The sequence below is a fragment of the Lichenostomus cassidix genome, chromosome 8 (genome assembly GCF_008360975.1).
Source record: "Lichenostomus cassidix isolate B80296 chromosome 8, HeHo_3.0, whole genome shotgun sequence".
In the NCBI taxonomy this organism is placed as follows: Eukaryota; Metazoa; Chordata; class Aves; order Passeriformes; family Meliphagidae; genus Lichenostomus; species Lichenostomus cassidix.
The window spans coordinates 9,952,524-9,974,455 of record NC_139489.1 but is presented as its reverse complement, the minus strand read 5'-3'; the positions used below and the strand labels follow the sequence as shown (position 1 = coordinate 9,974,455).

Here is a 21,932-nt window from a genome sequence, read left to right as displayed (position 1 = left end):
GTGGGAACAGGGCCATGAAGCTGCTGGGACAGCTTTGGCTGGTGGAACTGGTTCTTTTATGTCATGTACAGCAGCTCATGCTCACCAGTGTGTCCTGTGAGAGGCAAATGTTTATACACAGTGCTTTGTCAGTAAGTGGATCTCATGCAGATGTGGAAGGGACTACTGACAGTAGATGGTGCTTTAATTTAGCAGAAAAGCGAAGAAAGCTATTAAGTGGTTTCAGGCTGAAACAAGTGGATCTGTATTCAGAATTGGTAAGAACATCCTAGCAGTAAGTGGGAAAAGGATGGAGTGGAGTGCCTGGAGCTTCAGCCTTTGAATTTCAGCATGGTATTCTTCTTCAGAACAGAAAATTCAAACAGAGTCAAAGCTGCGAAACAGCTGAGTAGAGAAATTATAGTATTTTAACCAGCAGTCAGTTGTTTAGGAGGTCAGACTTTCCTGTCATAATCATCAAAAGAGTATATTTCCATCTGAAGTGTCACTTGGCCAGAAAAGAACTATGTCTCTTTTTCCCTCCTGCAGCACCTTTTCCTTAAAGGTTTTGACAAAACTGTTACCATCTTTGCCACTTGTTTTGGTGTACTTGGGGCTGACTCTCCCTTCCCTCTTTGTCAAAATATACTGTTTGAACCAGATCGTGTGTCTGCTTTCTCCTTGTTGCCAGAACTGGGTTTTTTGGTTTTGTTTTTTTTTTGTTGGTTGGTTTTTTGCTATGCCATGATCTATAAAGTTATTTCTCTGTTGTGATTTGATTATCACAAACACACACACACTTCTTCAGCCCTTGGGGACACTGGGCTAATATGTCCATCTGCTTGAGGAAGTTTTTTTCTTTTGGGAAGGCTTGGCTCTGTGGTGGAACTTTATCTGGGCAGGGGAAGCTGTTCCTGAGCATTTCTTCGTGCTGTTAATTCTGAACATGTCTCCAGCTAATGGCTGTCAGCAGAGTGACCCTCAGTGGTTTAGCTGAGTCTTTTGAGTGCACTCCATCCCTGCTCTGCAAAAAGGGACCCCACATGCTGGCTCTTTAGACTTATCACAGAGAGGACAGCCTAGAAGAGACCAGTTGACTGTGCCTGGGACTAGCAAGGCTGCCTAGCCCAGGGATCTGCTCCAAACAACTGATTGCCTTGGACCCTTTCCGAAAAAGGCTCTGCAGACACGTATTCCTTCAGTGAACTACCAGAGATGGAGGCACATTGCCAGAAGAGCCAGCTGCATTTGGAATTAGATGGCTGGAAAGAAGTCCTTTCACTGTCTTCAAAACAAAATCGCTTTTTAACATCTGCTGCAGAGAGTTCTCGTGCCTCGGGGTTCCACGAGAAACTGTTCTCTTCCTTCTCTTTCCTGTTGCTTTGTTAATTGAGGTTATTTTACTTCCCTTTCCTCACCTATTGTGTCTCCATATATGTTTCCTGCTGGACAGGTGTGTATGTGTCTTTTTTTCTCTCTATTTAATGTTTATCTGTCTCTTGAAGTCTCACGATAACAGCAGCAATTTTGCTCTCAGCAAGGTGAGCACACCCCAGATAACCTGGCAGATCTGCCTGCACTCATAAAATTGCTTGAAGAGAAGACTTCCTCACTAAGCCTTTGGTTTATTGTTATTTCAGTGCTGAATGAATAATGAGAGGGTTTAAGTAAACAGATGGGTTTGATTCAAGCCCATCATGCCAGGGGTGTGGGGGGATAGGAGCTGCTTGTCCTGACAGCTCATCTCATTAGGCCACACGTGGTGTGAGGTGTTGAAAGCAGTTTATCACGTGTAATGCCTGGGCATGATGAGGTGAGCTGGGGATCAAGTGTATCTCCGTCCCTCTCTTAATTCTTAATATTTACGGAGGTTTCCTGTAGTTCTCAGATGCGTGCAAACTAAATATGTGCTCTCTGTGTGTTTGAAGTTCTGTTACAAAAATCAGCTCTCTTCTCTGTTTCTTCCACAGTCTCAGCTGCCGGCGATGTATTATTGTGGGGAATGGAGGAGTACTTGCAAATAAGTCATTGGGGTTAAAAATTGATGACTATGATGTTGTTATCAGGTGAGTCTTTGGCATTACAATTTTTTTGTCACGTATTCAGTTTCTGTGTCAGTTCACTTGCTATGCAGGCAAATTTTAATCTGTAGTAGTGACAGTATCCATTTGTATGGAAGCATTAACTTACAGGGAGGGGGAAAATAGATGTGAGCTTATAAAGGTTTGTTACAAATGATGATCACACCAAAGGCTAAAGGCACTTCTCAAGTTTTCTGTTTTCCACAGCTTTTTGGGAATGTGGTCTCATGTATGATATCACATGAACCTTCCTTTCATAGCTCCTTTCTAAAAGCTGCTGCTTTTGTGATGCCCTTAGGTGGTGAAGCAGTAACTCACACTGTTGGATCTGCTCCCAGATACATCCCCTAGGTAGCTCAGGGAAGTATTTTTGGTCATACATGTGTAGCATTCCTGAGGAACTACACCTCACATTTTGGATGGGCAGGACTAAGAATGTGCAGCACAGGATGTTAGGAAGCAGGAAGCCTCTACGAGGGCGGACTCAGTAGTGATTAAATGCCTGTAAGTGTGCCTAGAAACTGGCAATACTTTGGGTCTGTGTCACTGCAGATGAGGATGTTGAATAGGGGAGCAGAAGCAGAGTGGTGGGAGTGGAAAGGACCACAGTCAAAGTTAGGACTTCTTGTTTTTGTTGAGGACCTGGATCTTCTCCATCTCAGAATGCTTGAAAAACGTGCTGATATGTGAAATCACAGGTCTAGTCATAACTCTTAGTAATAAATCTGTCAAGTCAGGGAGGCGTTCTGGGTGACTGGAGATTAACAAACATAATACCTGTACTAATGGAGAGTGAGAGAGTGTGTGTAGGAGGGAGGGAAGATGTGCTCTAGGGAGCTACAGACCCATTAGTCTGACCTGAAAAAAAAAATGCAGTTTTCCAGCAAGTTTTGAGTCATGAGTAACAAAATATTATGATGGTAAATAATAAAGGTGGGATAAACTGGAATGTAAGTTTATAAAACTGGTTTAACATAGTCTAAGTTGGGTTTTTTTCTTAGTAAAATAACTGATTTCATATTAAAGGAAATGTATCTGATATCATCTGTCTGAACTTCAGCCAACTTTAAGACATGGTGGCAAATAGCAAATTCTTAGCTAAGGTGGAAGAAAGGAAGGGATTAGTAAAAGAATTTAAGGCAGGTATTATTTATCACAGTCCCTATTCTCTCCCACGTGTCAGGAAAGAATAGAACATACAGAGAGAAATAAATGTCCTCTAACTCTGGACAACAAGACCAAGAAGATCCCCTTCTGTCTTTGGTTCTTGTGAATGGTTCCCTGCTTCTCCATCAGTGTGCTGGACACGGGCACAGCTGTTTAGAGCAAGACAAAATTATTACAGACCTTCTCCTGGTTCATCCCACTGTCAGTTGTTAACAAAGAGCTCTTACTACTCGTCATAGTCTGGTGACTTGTTGTTTCAGCTGAATTAAAATGCAGTTATGCAGTCTTACCCTGGGCTCAGATTGTTCAAAAAGTAGCAAAAGAATGGTTTCAATCCATCTGGACTAAGCCACCCACTAAGATTTACGTCAGAAAGTCCACTATTTAATTTCCAAATGAAAAGTTCAACTTTTTCTCTCCACATCAGTAAATCTATGTCAGTTTGCAAGCTGAGAGGATAAGAGGGCAGCTAAGCACCTGTGCTGTTGGTGGGATGGATAAAGGAGAGAGAAGTCAACTGTAAAGGTTAAATGAAGCCAGGTGCTTGGATATATATCCAACTGCTTGCTTTATTGCTGGGGAAGTCCCATGTATTATAACATCCTTTTTCATACACTGCAGAACTCCTTTGAAGGATAATATTTGGGATGTAGGGAGTGAATTTTAGTGGAAAAAATGTGATACATTTGTGGACAAAGGAGTGATCCAGCAGTATGTGGATTTTCTTGAAGCCTCATGTGTTACTATGTGAGGATTGCTAATTGCAGCAAGAAATTTTGTTCTTATGGTGAAGATAGTCCAATTCAGCTTTGTCAGTTCTAAAAGAGCTTGGAGTGAGTTACTGTTTTTCTTTAACTAGACATTATCAGATTTCAGTGCAGATGTTATTCCCAGCTGTCACACTGTTTACCTGGCAGGACTTGTTGCAGCAGTCAGTCATCAGTGATCTGAAATGCCTCCCTAGAATAGATTGCAGACAGGACAAAAAAAAGTATGTATCAGAAATTCCTGATTAGAACCAGATAGGGACCCACCTGATGGTGATACTTGAGTGATATCTGAAAGGATCTTCATGATGCCAAGGTTAGGAGTCAGTGCCTCTTAGCTCCTTATGTAAGCAGAGAACATCGACAGAAAAACACTCTGAAACTTCTTACGGAGAAAACTGCCTGTCCATGGGCAGTACAAGGAGGCCTGACATCCTAACTGAGGTTTTCCAAGATTTAGCTGTGTTTATCACCACCAGTTTATCCTGCCTGGGAAGGGGTTTGAGCTGTGGAGTCTGCACCTTCATGGACACGGGCTCTGGCTGCCAGAACTTTTCCTGCTCCATTGCCTGCACTGCCCCTGGGCCTTAGCAGTGCTGGCTCCATCTCTGTGGCTCCATCAGCAGCTCACACTCTGACCCTTCGCTGGAGACCTGAGTTCATTTCACCTGGGGAAATGGTTAGTTTTATTTCCTGTCTAGATACAAAATAAGGTTCCAAGTTTTGGGAGTGTTAACAAAGTAAGCAGCAAAACCGTGAACCCAGCAGGTGGGGATGGGAGAAAACCTGCCGAAGATCTACTCAGTGACATTTGAAACAACTGCAGACACCTCCTCATCCTAAAGAAAACAGATGAAAATATGTAAAACTAGCTTTCTTTGCATAGTATTCATTGTATTGATAGTAGTCTGTCACCTTTAGAGCTGCTTTGTCTTTATATAAGGTCATCTGCCCCAAAGAGACACAACACCTTAAAGTTTAAATACTGGCCATAGAAAAAGTGAGTGATGTGTGAATGCACCATCAGCCACAGAGGAAAAAGTAAGGGATCAGGCTGGCTGGGAGCAAGGTAGTTGGGTCTAGTTACCTCAAAGTCAGAAAAAAAAAAAAAGCTACAAAGCTAGCTACAAAGCTAGAGATTATAAACCATGGAAAACTATTTCATCTGCTCTGTAAATTGTGGTGGTGCTGATTCTTAAGTTGTTTTGCCTTTTATATTTTATTCCTAATGACAAAGTAAGTATTTTTGCTAAAAGTGCATAGGAATTTATTCCTCTAAATTTTGAATATAATTTCAGATTTTAAGGAGATTTTTCTTCTACTAAAAAGTTTCCAAAGTAAAATGATTATCCGGGCTGAAAAAGGCAAATCCAGATTCTCATTAACATTCCTACATGGCAAAATTTGCAGTCCATAAGCACTTTCCGGTATATTGAACTACACCAAGTCAAGAATGCTGCAATAATTCAAGCAGGCAATGCTGTTCCGTCAGGGGCCACTGTTTGATGTCAGCAAGATTTGTATTTCAAGTTACATGAAGTTTTCTCAGCTTTGGGTTTTTGGTTTTGAATAGAAGTTCTGAAAACTTTAATGTTACAAAAGTCATCATTGCTGTTCATGCCAAATCAGTTTGCGTTTTCAAGGGAAGAAACTTTGTTCCTGAGGAAAGTTTTAACAACAGCATAGCTAAATACATGGCATCTCCTTAGAAATCAGTGTCCCCAAGAGCAAGGCTGTGTGGTTTGGGTGTTTTCAGAGTGGAATGCACTTCTACAGCAGAAACTCCCTGGAGTCAGTGAGACTGCAGTGATGCTGAGCCTTCTCCCAGCCCAGCCTTGCCCTTTGTGCTGGCATTGCAGGGCAATTTGCCCTCCGCATGGGCCAGTTTGGGGGATTAAACCAGCTGAAGTTTGTTCCTTTGGGTTTTTGGGGTTTTTTTTTAAATTAATAGTTCACTTATTTCTCTAAGTAGCCTCGCTGCATGTTAGATGAGCAGTGTAAGGTCTGGACTGGGGTTGTAGCATGAAACCAGTTTCAGTTTGTTTAAACCGATGCAGAGCTGCACCATCTCTTTCAGCACAGTCTTGCAGAGCCCAAGTAACACATCACAGGAGCAATGGGCTGTTAAAATATTAATGCGTAGTTTGCTACTCTAAATTTGCAAGGACAATATTTTTCACTTTCCTTTTCCAAAGCTTCCAACTCTGTTTAAATCACAGGAGTGGATATGCAGAAATGGTTTGCATTATATTCAACGATAGAATTTAAATAGCTTCTAATCTAGCTGTTGTCACTTGGTATAAACCTCCATAAGTGTTTGTGATGAAGAACTGAGAGTTAACATTTGCTGCTGTAGCAGCTGCTACAGGGAGCTCTTACCCAGCAGTGATTGCTGTGTCATCAACACACAGGAGTGTAAGTGGGAATCTGTGACAGTGTCTTCTCTGCTTGCCCTGCAGGCTGAACTCGGCTCCAGTGAAGGGCTTTGAAAAAGATGTGGGTGGCAAGACAACACTCCGGATCACATATCCTGAAGGTGCAATCCAGAAAATGGAGCAGTATGAGAAGGATTCCCTGTTTGTTCTGGCAGGATTCAAATGGCAGGATTTCAAGTGGCTGAAATACATTGTTTACAAGGAGAAAGTGGTAAGAACGCTGTCAGCTGACAGTGTGAAGGTCACCTAATTAGTAATGGTGGGCAAACATTATATCACCGTCATATTTGCCACATTTTGGTCTGAGGAGAGTTCCACTGTGTGTCCTGCTGCATTTAAGTGAAGACTTCCTTTACCTACATGGACTTCAGCTTTAATTAAATATGTTTTACAAAGACATCTCTCTGCAACCTGACCTGGCATCACAGATGAGCCTTGCTATTCAAGATTGTTAGTGTATACTATGAACAATCTAAGTAATTTTTAGTTTCCTAAAAGAGTATTTTAAAGGAACCAGCTTTTGTATGGATTTTATGGACTCTTAGGATATAAGAGCAGAGGAAGGAAAAGAGCAATGGGAAGGGGAAGAAATGGGAGTTTGGGGACAAGGATGTGATGTCACAGGAGGAGAGGAGGAGACAGCAGCAGCACGACTTGGTGAAAAGACTACAGTCAGACTTAATGTGACCTCCTGAATAGCTCAAGCTGTTACATTTTGCTCCGTTACTGAGGTTCATGATTCGTGTTTGGTAAAAGTATCATCCAGAACAACAGTATCAAGTCTCATTTTAAAACACTGAAATGGTGAATACACTGCCGTCCCCATGTAAATATTTTACCCCCTGATTTGCATGAGTGCCCTTGTGAAGCACTATGGACCTGTTAATAGTCAGGGTTGCTCTCTGTAATTCACCTACTCAGAATGGAATCAGATTGTGATCAATGACTTCTCATTCAGTGGATGGTTTGTCTGTGTCAAGAAATCCCAAATAAATAATAGGTATAGTTTTTGTTTTATACATCTTATATATGTGTTTTCAAATGTTACTTAATGGCTTTTCAGCAAATAACAAGACAAATGGATTAGCATTCAGGGGATGGCATATTATACCATGTGTTTAGAGACAGAGAGAGGAGGTTGGCAGCTCACCACATACAGAACGAAACAGTCTGGGAATATAATTGTATACGGTTGTTACAGAGATGGCCTTAAGGGCTCATACTTTGCCCGTGTCTAACACTGACACCAACTTGCAATTATTTTCCTGGTACCTGACAGATGAAGTTACCTGTCAGCCTCTGGGCAACCACAAGTGGGCTTTCGTAACATGAATAATTGAGTCAAAAGTAATTTTCTTTGCTTTATGTCAAGCTGTTGTTCCTCATTCAGGGAAAGGGAAAGCCCTGGCAGTGTCAGTGCCCTGCAACCTGAATGCAATTGCAGGAACTCCTCAAGTGTTTAGCTTGAAGTTCAAAGGAGGGGTTGACTTACTTCAAAACAAATTGAATTTCCACCTGATGCTTGCAGTCAAGTCGTCATCACAGGATTCTTGTGTGGTATCCTTAGCTCTTGGAAAGATGCAGCAAATAGTCTGTTAAAACTTGCTAGACAGGGAAGAGTGATTGCAGTTCTCTTAACTGAGTTTTTCAGTGCCCAGCTTGGCAGAAAGAAAAAAGAACTTGAGCTTTGTGCATTACTTCAGTGTTTTTGTGATTGGCTCCTTGTCTTTCGGTTCTTCAGAATAAACACTCTGGGTTTTTTCAGTTCTTTTAGGTGATGGTTCCCAGATCTCCTAATTCCCGTTGCTCTTTTGAATGCTTGTAGTTAATTCATCTTTTTCTTAAAGAGCAGTGCCCAAAAATGTACAGGCTACAGCAAAAAGGACGAGCAAACAGCTAATTCATTAACCTCACTGTTCTCATTCTTTATACATTTGAGGGCCTTTCCACAGTGGCATGGAACTGAAGGTGAGTGTTGGGTTCCTGGAGACTCCAGATCTCAGGAAAAATTGGGAGCACTTCCCCTGTTCCACACCCTGTGCTTGTGCCTTTGGCTCCTCATGCCAGAGAGCAGCCCTGTGCACTTGTCCCTACTGATCCTTTCTTCCAGAACACTCCTCCAGTTTGCCAAATTCCTTTGGCAGAGCTTCCCTGCATACCTGCCATTCTTTCCAGATTCATGTCCTCTGCAATTTAATAAACATACTTTTTACTCCATCATCCAGGTTGATAATGAAAACACTAAACAATGTTGGTTCTTAGGCAGACCCTGAGGTATTAACATCCTTCCGTTTCTAGAGTAAGCCCACTGAGAACTCTTCCTGCATAGTTTTTTGTCCACTTCTGAACTTGTATCACAGTTGTATCAAAAACATCTTTGGCATGTTTGTGAAAGTGTTCTGTCAGAAGCTTTACTGAATTCCAGTTCATGTCTTGCTTCTCCCCTATGATAATTTTTCATCTGTACAAAAAAAATTTTTTTTTAAATAATTCACTCTTGACAAATCCACCTGGGTTGCTACTCGGTCTGTTATTTTTTTCAGGTGCTTAGAAATAATTAAACCTGCTATTCTGGGAATTGAAATAATAATTCAACTCTTTTCCCTTTTTTGCATTATTAAGCTAGGCATTACTTTTGTCCATTTTTCAATCCTTTGACCCGCTACCTGTTCTACACAAGTTCCCAAAGGGAATCAATGCTAGTTCTTGAGGCTGCTGGGTCAGTTCATCAAATACTTTAGAGTGTAGCTGAGGTGACTGGAAAACATCTGTCTTGCGCTCTCTAGTATGATTTCTCTCTATTTGAGGCTGAGATCTTGCTGTCACTGGCTTTAGCTGTAAGCAGGTGGCTCCCACAGCTGCTTTTTCTAGAGGAAACCAATGCAAAGTGCTGTCTCCCAGAAATGACCCAGTGGAGAACTAGCAGTGCTTTGGGAATAGCATGTAGGCGTCTGTTTGTTCTGGTAGTGAGTGTTAGTATTTTTATCAGTGTGTGGTAAGTTCAAAATGGCAAATGCCTGCCCAGTGCTCTCTGTCAAGAGTTTGTGTTTTTGTGAGTTTTCTCTCAACTGGTTTTCCAGAGAAAGGGGAGTTTCTTCCTTTCCTGGATTTATCTAGAGGCACTTGCATGACCTGCGAGCTCTGTATGCCACTGTTGTTTATTCCTTCTCTGACATGTCCCTGGGCAAGACTTCATCCCTGTTGCAAACAGGTGGTTACAGTCAGGAGTCTGACCTCAGGATGGAAAAAAGGAAAATGGAGGCATCCTGCTAAAGAACACAACTGCTGTGGAAGTTGACGCATTCCTCAAAAAAACAAAAAACGGGCTGATCTCTACCCTCTGATGTTTCCTTTGTCTGTGACTGTTGATGGCAACTGCACGTGTCTGTGGTACAGTCACAGGCAGGGTTTGAGACCTTCTGAATTCCTTCAGACACCTGGAGTGGCTCGGACCTTCTCAACCAGAGATTCCAGGCCAGGTACTAGGATCCTTGCTTAGTCCTCTCTTGAGTAAGGGAAATCAAAGGGAGTTTATCTGAGAAGGAGTAAATTAGAGGCAAGTGGCTATTTATTGCTGGGTCAGTGGTCAGATAAGCTTATTCTCCCTGCAGCTGAGAGGGATTTGCTCTGCGTTGTGTTAGTCTTTGGCAGCACTTGCATACTGAGGGAGGGATAAGTTCTTTGTGAGAGGAGGATTTTCAGGAGATGCTATAAGGAAAAAGAATTGGTGTGATGCAGAAGCAGCAGCAGAGCAGTGAGGCAGGGGATTTGATGTGTTACATACAGTCTGGTGCAGCAGCCTCACAGAGAGCTGTGTGATGCCTTAGTGCCCTGGAAGGCACTGTATCCAGAAACAGGAGCAGTGGAATATGGACCAAAGAATAAGTAAAGGCTGAACTGCTTTTTATTTCACACTAAACCAGAAATATCTGGAAGCAAGTAAAAGCCTGAGAGAAAACATTCATCTTGAAAAAGGACAGGTTTGGCTAAGTATTCACTGTCAGCAGCAAAACAAAAGTAGTCTCCATCACAGAGTCCTGGCTGAGCTGGCACTCCAGATTGCAATCTTGTAGGAAGTTAGAGCAGTAATGTGTCACCAGAGAATGTAGACCTGCCTTTAAGAAGGGGAAGGGTGAGTGAATCTGAGTGGCTAAAACCCTGGTAATCTGATTTCAGTCATTTGACAAGCATTAGAATAAACTAAAGGAGAAATATCATTGCACTGCAACTAAAGGAGTATGGGATGGAGAAAGGTGACATGGTTAGCAGAGGGGAGTATTGCACCATGCTGACCTAATATGTCACTGTACAAGTGGAGGGGAGGTGGGTTTGAGTCCCACAGCCTGCAGTTGTGTGAACTCATGGCTGCTGCAGAAGGGTCACAGATGTGAGCTGTTCGTGCATCTGTGGTGACTGGTCTGGCAATGCTGACTTGGAATCATTGCTGTAGAGTCTGTGACACTTCCAGACACCCCTTCACTGATGAAACAACTGCTGCCAGTGCATGCCCAGAGGGGGATTACTCATGGACAGTCACTCAGAATGGTTACACTTTCTCCTGGACTGTTATTTTTGCCAAGAGACATTATCTCTTATTATACCTCATATTGTGATCCACCCTGCTGTTTCCCACTACTTGTACCTTCCTGGGTCTCTCAGTGACAGAAACTCTTTCTGAATACACAGAGTTCCCGAGGACTTGCAGGCAAAGGGAGGTTTGGTTGAATATTGCTCTTAAAATAATGGTCAAAAGCTGAAAGTTTGTCTATTGTGTGGAGAGTAGATGCTTCCTGAAACAAACAGGAATGTACAAGCTCCAGATATGTAAAGCAGCTGTGTCAGCCTGGTGCTGAGGCCAGTTCCAGGGTGGTTTCTTGCCTGTCATTAGTGAATTAGAGGGAGTTCTCTTGCTTGCTAGGGCTCACTTCCCTGAACATCTGGCACACGGCAATTAAAGCAGCCAAGTGAGGGCAAAGGTGCCACTAGAAATCGGCAGCTCACAAACTTTCTGCTCATGTAGTAATGAGCCTGTGGATGATTTCAGTGGGAATCTCTGCAGCCTTTGCCAGGAGGAGTCACTTGTGCAGAAAGTGCCTGCGGCGCCTTGAAGTTCTCTTTGGTAGTGAAAGTCATAGGAGCAAGTGAGCACCTGCCTGAGAGCGAGGCCAGGCTGGTTGTCTGTCCCTTGCAGGGACATGTCTCTGACAACTTGCACACAGCAGTGGGCAGGACATAACCCCTGCTCCTGTGTCACAGCGTGTGACTGCTGCTTTCAGGATGTGGCAGCAGGAAAGGTTTCATTTAACTTTTTATTTGGGAGCTACATTATTGTATTAACCAAACAGCTTACTCCTAGTCCTGGTAAAATGTGTGTTATGATACCTTCCTGGCATGATCAGTGAGTGTTGCTGTGCTGGAGCCAAGGCAGGACTGCTGCCAGCACTTGTGCTGTCTGCTGAGCTTTTGTTTAGAGCTCTTCTTCTTCCATTAGTTAATGGCCTTGTCATGCTGCATGTTTGCTAGGGCAGCTGTGAATGTCACAGCCCTGGAGTTCACTGTGGATTCCTCAGATTATGAGCTTGCCTTACCTGTGGGCTGGTTTACATCCCTAAAAAAACCTTGAGGAGCCATCATGCTCCTCCTATCATCTTCAGGAAAATAGGCTGTGAATCTCTTGTTGCTGTCCAATCCCAAGTAAAGTTGCATTTATATGCATGTATTTTCAGCTTGTTGGAAGTCGAGACCAGCACTTGAACAGGTGGTTTCTCTGGATCTGCACTAGGGAGGGAGACTCTGCTTTTTCCAATACTGTCCTTTGCCTTTGGTGACAAATGGAGTGGTCACTGCTACTGGCAGATTCACTCCAGAGTTTGCTTCTGAATTGCAAATATTTTCTTTCCCTTTTCTCCTCCAAGGGGCTTGTTGCTTTAAATGTCTTGTGTAGAGTGGGTCTTTTCAGGTTTTAAAGGACTTTAAGAAAGACATGTGGGATGGTTCTTGAGACAGCATTCTGGTTTGTTGGAGCTGTAAATCCACTACCAGTTGTGTTAATGCATTGTGAATGCAAAGCTTGGTTACAGATTTGTGGTGTGTCATCCTGTGCTGAAACACAGCTTCAGCCCATCTGCTTAGAGATGTGCCTGGGTGGGCATTGCCTTGTGCCCTCCTGCTCTCCTTAGACTCTGCTGGAAGGGAACGGAAGCTGGACTTGCTGCTCCATCATAAATGAGAAGAGCTTTTGAATTGAGAAGTCAGCTTAAGGGCTGTTTCATTTCTGCCACAAATTTGAGTTTTCACCTAAATAGCTATTTATAACTAATCCCTTCAGAAGTATAATATAGGAAGGCATGGCTGGTGAGTCAGGCAGTCAGCCTGCTCAAGTGACATGATGAGACTTGCAGTGGGGAAGAGGCAAGGGAGCTTTTTCAGTGGTGGTTGTCCTGTGGGCCTAGCACATGGTTTAAAAACCATTTCCACTCCCAGAGTGTGGGGGGAATCTAGGAGGAATTGTAGCAAGGAATACCTTACCACATCATCAGGATGGTTCAGTGCCTCAGCCAAGGCAACTGAACCATTACTAGATGTTGAAGCACAAAAAATGCTTTGTAAGAAAGTGAAAACATGAGGCAGACTTTTTCTGGCTCCTACCAAGTCTCTGACTGAGAAGATGAGATGGGAGAGTCTGTGTGATGCATTCTGTGGAGAATATGCCAGAGAGTAGCTAGAACTTAGTTTGTCTTTCTGGGATGATTCTTTTGACATCATTGTTTGGGTTTTTTCAGATTTTAATCTCTGGCTATGTAGAAGGCTAGTCCATACTTCCTGAGGGGTTGTGCTCCCAATGTCAGGAGCTATTTCACCATTGCAGTGCATTGGTGGGAATGGCCCAATTCTTTCAAACCATGGAAGAATTGCATAGGGAAAAAAAAATCCTTCTCTACGACTGGCCTAGAAGACCAGAGCCATTTCCAGAAGATGTAAGAAGTATGAACTCTGGTGCCCTATGAGAGAAGAATAGCGTTTTTTTTCCAGTCATGATTAGAGGAGAGGCTGGAAAATAGGTAGATTTGCTATATAAAATCTTGTCCCTGTTGACCAACAGAGGGAGAAAAGCTTAGTTGTGTGTTTTGTGATTTTTAACAAGCTTTCAGGTAGCACTGTGGTGAGGACCATACAGGAACCTCAGCAGGCAAATGACCCAGTTTGCAACATGGGCCTTGGGGGAGACTTCCTGGCCAGATTCCCAAAGGAAGATTGTTGGTATGGAAAGTGCAGGCTGGAGCTTGCCCTTCATACATACCTGCATGCAACAGTGTAATGAGATTAGGCAGGTCACTACATAGCTGGGAGCTGCTCCCACCCAGGCGTGCACAGTGTAAGTGCACTGCCAAGCATCAGCTGGTGGCAGGGGCTGCTCTGATGCCTTTGCACTGTGCCTTCATGGCATTTCATATTGCCAGGTGGATGTGTCCTGAACGATAAAACTTGTCCACCTGGATAGCCATCAATAAGCACAAGTCTGTAACCACACTCCCCTATGCTCGTGGAGCAGATGAAGAAAATAAAAAATAGCCATAACCACACTATTTTCATGATGAAAAAAATCCAGGTATCAAAAGTTAGTGAAGTATCTGTACTTGTAGGAATGGCATCATTCATTGATTACTCCATTTTTAGACAGTTTCTCTTTAAAATTAAAATAGATATTGCTGGTGTGTCTGCCCTTCCCACACCACGCATGGTTTTGTCCCATGCTTTTCTTGGTATTACCTAACACCAGTCATCCTTGCCCTGTGCTTCTGTTAGTGGAGGAGAAGCATTTAGCCATGCTAGGCATCAGCAGTCCTTAAAGAACCTTTATCCCACATCTGCCAAGACAGCATCATCTTCATTTCTGGCTCAGTAATCCCAGCTGTAACGTGAAAACCAGAGAGCTCCAGTCAGATTTTTATTCTTCTTTAGTTTCTATTCCTGTATATCTCTCTCAAATGAAGACACCCAAACAGGATTTACCCCCTGAAAAGACTGTATCATTGCGCTCGTAGGACATCTTTTCTGGGATTGCCTCACCATCCTGTTTTATCCTGAGACAATTTCTTCCTAAAATTGTCATCATCTAATCTCTTCTGATGTCTGTTGCCATGCAAATGACAGTTGCTGTTCTTGCCTAGATATTTGATCACTCCTTCCTTCTCAACCAAAGTCAAAAAGGATAGATAATTTAGAGTTGCAGTTTTTCTACATCTCTTCTTTTGAAAAGCCAATGTGAGGGCCAGCTGAAGGGCTAGTGCAGATGTGTTGAAAAAGCACCAGGAGGGTGCTCATGTTGCACTCACCCTCCTTGGCAGGCTCTGGCAATATTCAGACACCAATATTATGCAAATCCCAGTAGGTGCATTTCAAGGTCATAGTACATGTAAACTCAGGTTGCCTGCCTTGATTGCAATATCTGAGCCAATGTAAAGAAATTAATTCCAAATCTGATGCTGATCTTAATGAAACACACGATTCCATAAACAGCAGAGCTAATGAAATTGCCTGATTGCCTGTGGTTTTGTGTCCTGCTCCCTTTTACACCACAGTGCTCTCTGGATCTCCCCCAACTCTTAAATCCCCAATATGCTCTACCCTCCCTTGTATCCCTCGCTGCTGTCTGGTGGTTGCATGCTGGTAAAGATGTTCATGTTCAGTGGCCTATACATGCTGTGCTGGAGCCTCTGTCTATTTGGGCACCTGGCAGCCTACAGAGAGGTGCAGTGCTTGCATGGCCTCACCTCCACCTGGCCTCTCCAGCAGCTAGGTGTGTGTCTCTTCCACCCACTATATGTGGTTTTACCAGCAGTGCAGCCCATGCCTGCTGAGGGTATTGCATGGCCCACGTGTGCAGCAGATATTCCTCCATACTGTGAGTCCAGCACATGGAAAAAGGCCCAGGAGCTCACCAACAGTGAAACTGAGATGTCACCCAGAGGGTATCAACTGTTTGTGCAACTGTTAGTAGAATAAAGATGTTCTGTGTTAACACTTCAGGAAAGAACTACAGGAATCATTTGAAGTCTGCAAAGCTTCCCTTAGTCTGAGAGATTTGAGTTCAATTTATTTAGTTACGGAGTTCAATTTATTTAGCTTATGCATGAGATTTTGGGGGGATTTATTTGTAGTCTCTCTCTCTAGCTAGAGGGAATATTTTTTTCTCACAAGACTTTTTAATTTTGTAGGAAGAAGTGTATGTGAAGCTAGGCAAACGACCAAAAAAGGCAGTACATTTATATCACTATAAGTATTTTTCCTACTTCTGCCCTACATGCTTGATGAAATCAAGACTGGATATCTTGGTCAAGTTCCACTCAAACAGTGTGATAGTAAAGGCCTGGAAGGAAAAGTTGCTGATGGAGGAGCACTGCTCCCTGCTATGCAGGATGTCCAGGAGAATGTCAGCAGGATCTCTCTCAGCCTCTCAAGCCATGCTGAGAAGAAATAGCAAAATATGGTGGCTAGAAGCTCAATTCAATAAAATCAGACTGAACACACATAATTTCCTCGAAATCTGTCCTACACAATTCTCAAGTGACATAGTTGCAGAGGTGAGCACTGACTGCTGACATCTTTTTTCTGAAATGCAGACTTAATCCAGTATCTGGGAAAATTCTGTGTCCTGGGAGAGTGCAGGACAGGGCTGCACTCTTGTGCTGCCTTCCCACCCTCCTGTTCAGTGACTCTGGGACCTGCTGTCCTCGCTGTCTGTGACCCATTTATTGACTCTGAGGAGCAGGGTAGCAAGCCAGTAATACACCTGACAGCTTGTCATGGAAGTAAGTTATTTGCTTTATCCACTTGTCTGCAAAGGTCACAGCAAATTTTTCTCTTCTTGGGGCACAATTAGCCAGATCTGTTTCTGCATCCAAAGGGAGAAGGCTTTGTGGAGTCTCTGAGGTGAGCAACCTCCAGCATAACAAAATTCCCCAAAAGAGCTCTTTGGAAAGCATTGCAACACCACAGGATGCTGTAAGTTCACCCCTGTGTGATATGAAGACTCACAGAAGAGGGGAAAAACACTGATTTGATTTTGTAAATAAAATCACATGCTTTCTGTTAGTGGCTGAAAAGAGACTCCCCTTTCACAGCTCCAGGAATTTTGCTATCTGAATTTTTTATTTAAAATGGGGGGGGAGAAAGTCTGAACAGTAAATATTTATCCAAGATGTGTGGTTGTTAATATGCTCCAGTCTTCAGTCATTGTGAATGGTGTCACGATGACAGATGTTAATTCAGAAAGGAATAGATTGGACGATTTATGCCTGAAACACATGTGTTCCTTGGCAGGCTCCATGGATTACTTGCATAGTTAGAGCTGTCTGAGCAATTTGTAACATTTTCTCTGCCTCGAAACACGGAGGGCTCCAGGACAGGGGGTTGACCTATATCTTCAGTCTGCTATAATAAACACTGAGGTAACTAAACTCCCCATGTGCTTTTATCTTCCTAAATTTATCTCTCCCCCTGTGCTCCAGCTGTGTGTGGTGCTTCTGGTTCTACCCAAGAGGAATGGCAGCTTCTTTCTGCAGGAGAGAAGGATGCTCCTCTTGGTGTGAGGTGTGAATCCCTGACCTGCTTCCCCTCCTCACTGAGCAGCACCCCTGCCTCAGTGCTCACAGTCATTTAATGCAAACACTTGTCCTGACAACAGAAGTGAAAATAGACGAAGCCTTATGAAGGCAGTGAGCAAAAGGGATTCAGGAAAAACCTGACTTTTTGGGTAGCATTTCTATTCTTGCAGTTGCGATTTTATGGTATGTGTCTGAGGGTGTTTCTTCTCTTCTTAATGAAGACAGAATTGTAAAACCGTTAGTGTGTTAATTTTTATTTATTTATTTAGTCAGAGGCATAAAATTGGAGGAAAATGGCCAAACTGTTGGGTGCACAACAGCTTGGTAGGTCTACATGGAAGTTTTTCTCATCTGGACCATCACTTGTGTTCTGGCCATTTTCAATTAAATGAATTTTGCCCACAGCTGACAAGTACAGAAAATACAGAGCCTGGCTCTGGCAAACAGCACTTCTACTATTTGGAAAAAAACTTCTTTAAATGTAAATGTTCAGTTTGGATTGCAGTTTATTTAAATTCTAATCTTTTAAGAATATTAAATAATGTTACTTTAAAATTCTTCTTCTGTAAAACACCAATTATTAATGCAAGTCTAGAAAACAAAGTAGGGCAGGAGCTTCCTGGCATCTTCCCAGTTTCTTGTTATTTTGACCTTTCTGCCTTCTCCTCTTAGAGGATGCTGAATAATTTGTATATATTCTATATGAACACTCAGTGAACATACAAATGACTTGGCTTCTCATTTCAGTAAAGACGCCAAAATAGGAGAAGACAGATTTTCTGTGTACTCTTGCTGTAAAAACAATGTAAAGATTTCCCTGGAGTCTCACTTTGAGACAACTTCAGAAAGCGATGAGGGTTTTTAGGCCATAATTCTTCCTGTGGTGATCCTTTAGCTTTTCTTGTTGTAATGTGCCAAGAGTTTAGTCTAAATATGTGTAGTTTAATGAGTTGCTGTTTGTATTCAAACTCATGAACCAGTTCAGCTCCCCAAAAAAGACTTTGCTGATGGGTGTCCTCAGATGCCCTGGGATGCCCTTGCACTTTGTCACCCAAGCCTGCAAAGACAGCTTTTTTAATTTTTTTCTTTTTCTTCTGAGCAGGCATATGGTTGTAAGTGGAGCAGGTAGCTGAGCTTCTAGTTGGGATCACAGTTGGGATCCCCTTATGTTTTCTGTTATGAGCAATGGGGAAAATGCTTTATCATTTTATTACACCAGCATCTTTGAGCTGATGTTTCCTGTGCCACGTGTTTGGCACAGCTGGAAAGTTCAGCTGAAATAACTCATCTGTCTCAGGATGAGGCTACTGAAAATGCACAGCTGTATCTCTGTTAAAAAAAAAAAAAAAAGTCTCCCACCCTATTTTGTTGAGATTGTCCATTTCTTCAGCCTGGCATGGCTTCTGCTGTTCTGTGAAATCCCATGGCTCAGTCTGATGTTCCATGGGGGCTATTAGATGCTGTCAGTGCCAGGCACAGTCAGTCCTACCATGGGTCCCTGTCCTGCCTGCCAGGTGTCTTCCCACACAGTTAGTTGGGATGAAACACCTTCAGGGATGTAAGAACCAAGTAGGATTTTCTCATCAGTTACTTTTCCACAAAGAGTTTGGGGCAAGGACAGCAGACCAGGGAGCAGAATGTCTTCTGGACTCTCAGGAACCCCTTTTCCTCCTCCCAGTCACCTAGGCAATGGGAAGGAGCAGTAGCCTGGTCTGGTGCATGGCAAGAGAAGGAGTATTGGAGTTTGAAGAGTCATGTGTACTGGGGACAGCAAAGAAAGGAAGGGTTTATAAGTGGCAGGAAACTCCTAAAACACTGGCACTTTAACATTTTTTAAAGTGCTGTATGATTATAGAAATCAAGCTGCCAAAAGTTAAAAAAAGAAAAAAAACCGTTGCATTTTCAATGTTAATTCAGTTCTCCTGTGCAGATGTTATCCTTAATTACATAATTATATCCTGGCTTGCTTAGAACACAGCTGTCTATCTAGTGGAGAGGGAAGACTGAGATTTGAACTGATTTCTGTAATGCAAGACATTCAGCTTTGTATGAGTAGTTGTAGGAACTGTAGAACATGTGGCTAGGAGAGAGGAAATGCGAGAACAAAGAATGGTCTCCTGGTTACAGACACTGAGAGCTCCTCTTGAGGAGATGTTATACACACTAAGTATTGCAGAGATGCTCTAAACATGAAAGTATGGTTTGTAAAACACTTAGATATATGCTGATGTAAGAAAAATCTTGTGGGATGATCAGAAAGTCAGCTCAGGATTCTCAACAGCAATCCTGAGCTGCAATTGTGAGACAGTCCTACTTCAGCAATTGCCAGCACGTGGATCTGGCCTTTCAGCCCTGGTATCCTTCTAATAGATATTGCTTGACTATGACATTTCATAAACTATGTCATTAAAATAATAGCCAAATAAAGGGGCTGGTCCCTTATGGGAATAAAATACCCTGTAAATATAGAGTCTGCTCTGATTTTTCTGAAACTCTACTACTTTAGGTACTTTTTCATTGAAGGATTATTATTCACAGACAAAAAACCACAAAGCAAATATAAATTATCTAAATCCATTCCTTTCACTAAAAACTTCCATCTTTGCTAAGACATTTCAGAACAGGAATATTTCTTCAAATTTTGGCTCAAAATCCAGCTTACATTTTGAACAAAAGAGTCTGTAGTACAGTCTATCCATCACCCTGTTTGCACATAGAAGACACATCTACTGACACACCGTATGTGAGCCATCGTTTATACTTCAACTTGTGAAACAGCATTCATCAGAAAAATCTTCAGTGTTTTTCTGCAGCACCTCTGACAAGTTCCAAGTTCTATTTTCTTCACAGGACAATCTCTTTTGTTGACAGCATTTTGTTATCTTACAACTGTGAACCACATTTTGCTCTCAGTTACGTGGATAAAACCATGAGAATACTTTTTTCTTTTTTTTTTTAAGAGGAATTCCTTTTCATTTACAACATGTCATAAAAATAGCTTTGCTCTCCTGACTCCTTAGAGCTGGTCTTGGCCTTGTGCTGTTTAATCCTGTGATTTAGAAGACAGCAGCTGGTATTAGACCAGCCACACAGGAGGCCCACGTGTCTGTATTTGGGTTAGCTGTAACACTCAGTTATATAGGTCAAATGAAGCTGGAAATTCAGTAGGCCTGTTTGAATATGCTTATCTGCTTATTCACAATATATGTTTGCAGGTAAACAGGGCAGAAACTTCCTGACATCCATGGGAATGAGCACTGTGCTGAGTCACTGCAAACTGGTGTGTGACACACCAGTGCCACCCTCATGTCCCAGGTGGATTTTGTCACCACTGAAGTTGATGCTTTCTGAGCTGGTATCTGTGGACAGGACAGCTTCTAGTTTAATCTGCAGCCAGGGTGCTCTGTAGGTTACACGTCTGGCACAATGTTTAAAGTGGGCAATTGCTGCTTGGAATTAAGTTTCCTTTCTCTTGTGGTTATCAAGCCTGAAGTAATTTATCTCTAGCCTATGTAGTGAATTATTAGGTCAGCTCTATCAACAAAGAAAATATTTTTGCTTTAAAAAGAAAAGAAAACTCTAATAGTGCCATGTTTTGAGGTGATTTTGTCTCCATCAGGCTTTGCTACCCTTTGTTTGCTAGGTATAAAATATATTTGGGTTTTGCACTGAGAAACATTAGTAAAAACTAAATTTGTTTTACAGGGCTTTATAACCTGTCAGGAGTTCTTTCAGGTGCTGTGAGGCTGTTAGCAGTGGGGCTTTATAACCTGTCAGGAGTTCTTTCAGGTGCTCTGAGGCTGTTGGCAGTGGGGCATGCTGACAGGGGAATGGCCTGGGAAATTACAGCCAGTTGATTTTAGACTTGCTCAGTGGGAGGATACTTGGGGAGAAGAAGAAAAAGTAGTAAAAAATTAGAAGTATGGTGTTGTTGGATAGTCCAAGAGCTGCATCTCTTTTGACAGCAGAACAAAGAGAAGATGAGGGAAAGGCTTGAGCAATGCTTCTACTTCAGGCAGAGTAAGAGCTATTCAGTGGGGCAGATAAGAAGGGAACTAGTCTCTAGAGCATTTCTAGACTCTAGAAACTGAAGATAGGATCATTCCAAATGAATGCTGGCCATCAGAGCCATGTGCAGAGGGTGGTGAGGGGTTCTCCACAGCTTTGAGAAAGTTGGGTAAATATGTTTGAAGTGTGGGCTAGTGGGTCTGACTATTGACTATCAACCCAGACTGCAGGCTCTCAGCACCTCTGTTCTTGTTGCTAAAAATTCCTTGTTGTTTGATAATCAGTGCAAATGATGCAACTTAGTTTATATTACCACTTGTAGAAGAGCATTTTCTAGGCCTCTGTGTCTACTTGACCGCTGAGAAATGCAGCATTGGCTGATAAGATGGTTATTTTCTAGTGGAAACACACCTTCCACATCTAATCCAGTTGTGCCTGAGCAGAAACCTTTCAAAAGCCTCTGCAGATGGATTGCAGTGGTTCTGCTGTACCTTGTTTGTGTGACAGTGAGTGCTTATGGACGATGAGTGGAGAATAAACCACATTCCAGCCTTGGTGGGGGCAGAGAGTCCAGTTAATTATGTGCTCCCAGGCACAGTGAGGTCTTGTGACTGGTACATCATCCCCTGACTTTTTCTTTGCCTCATGTCCTTCTTGCTCTCCATTTCTGGTGTTAGCAGGGTTTGAAAGAGCAGCAATCTCCATTTACCACAGACTCCCTCTCCAGCCCCTTCATTCTGCAGCAGAGCATTGCATACCTAGAATTTATGTTGCACATAGCTGACCTTTGCAATCTTCCTGTCCCCTTCCCATCAGAGCTAGGAGTCTCAATGAGCAATGCTGCCTGTAATCCTAAATCAAATAGTATCACAGAGGTACAGAAGAGGC

At 42.6% G+C, this 21,932-nt stretch overlaps 1 protein-coding gene across 9 annotated transcripts in view; it reads left to right on the top strand.

Moving 5' to 3' along the window:
- Positions 1 to 21,932, top strand: part of ST3GAL3 (ST3 beta-galactoside alpha-2,3-sialyltransferase 3) — a 174,181-nt gene that overhangs the window by 123,304 nt on the left and 28,945 nt on the right. For all 9 annotated transcript variants that reach the window (XM_085067798.1, XM_085067797.1, XM_085067802.1 and 6 more), the window contains 2 exons: positions 1,950 to 2,045; positions 6,454 to 6,640. In XM_085067798.1, the coding sequence (XP_084923924.1) occupies positions 1,950 to 2,045; positions 6,454 to 6,640 (283 nt within the window). The remainder of the gene's footprint in view (positions 1 to 1,949; positions 2,046 to 6,453; positions 6,641 to 21,932) is intronic.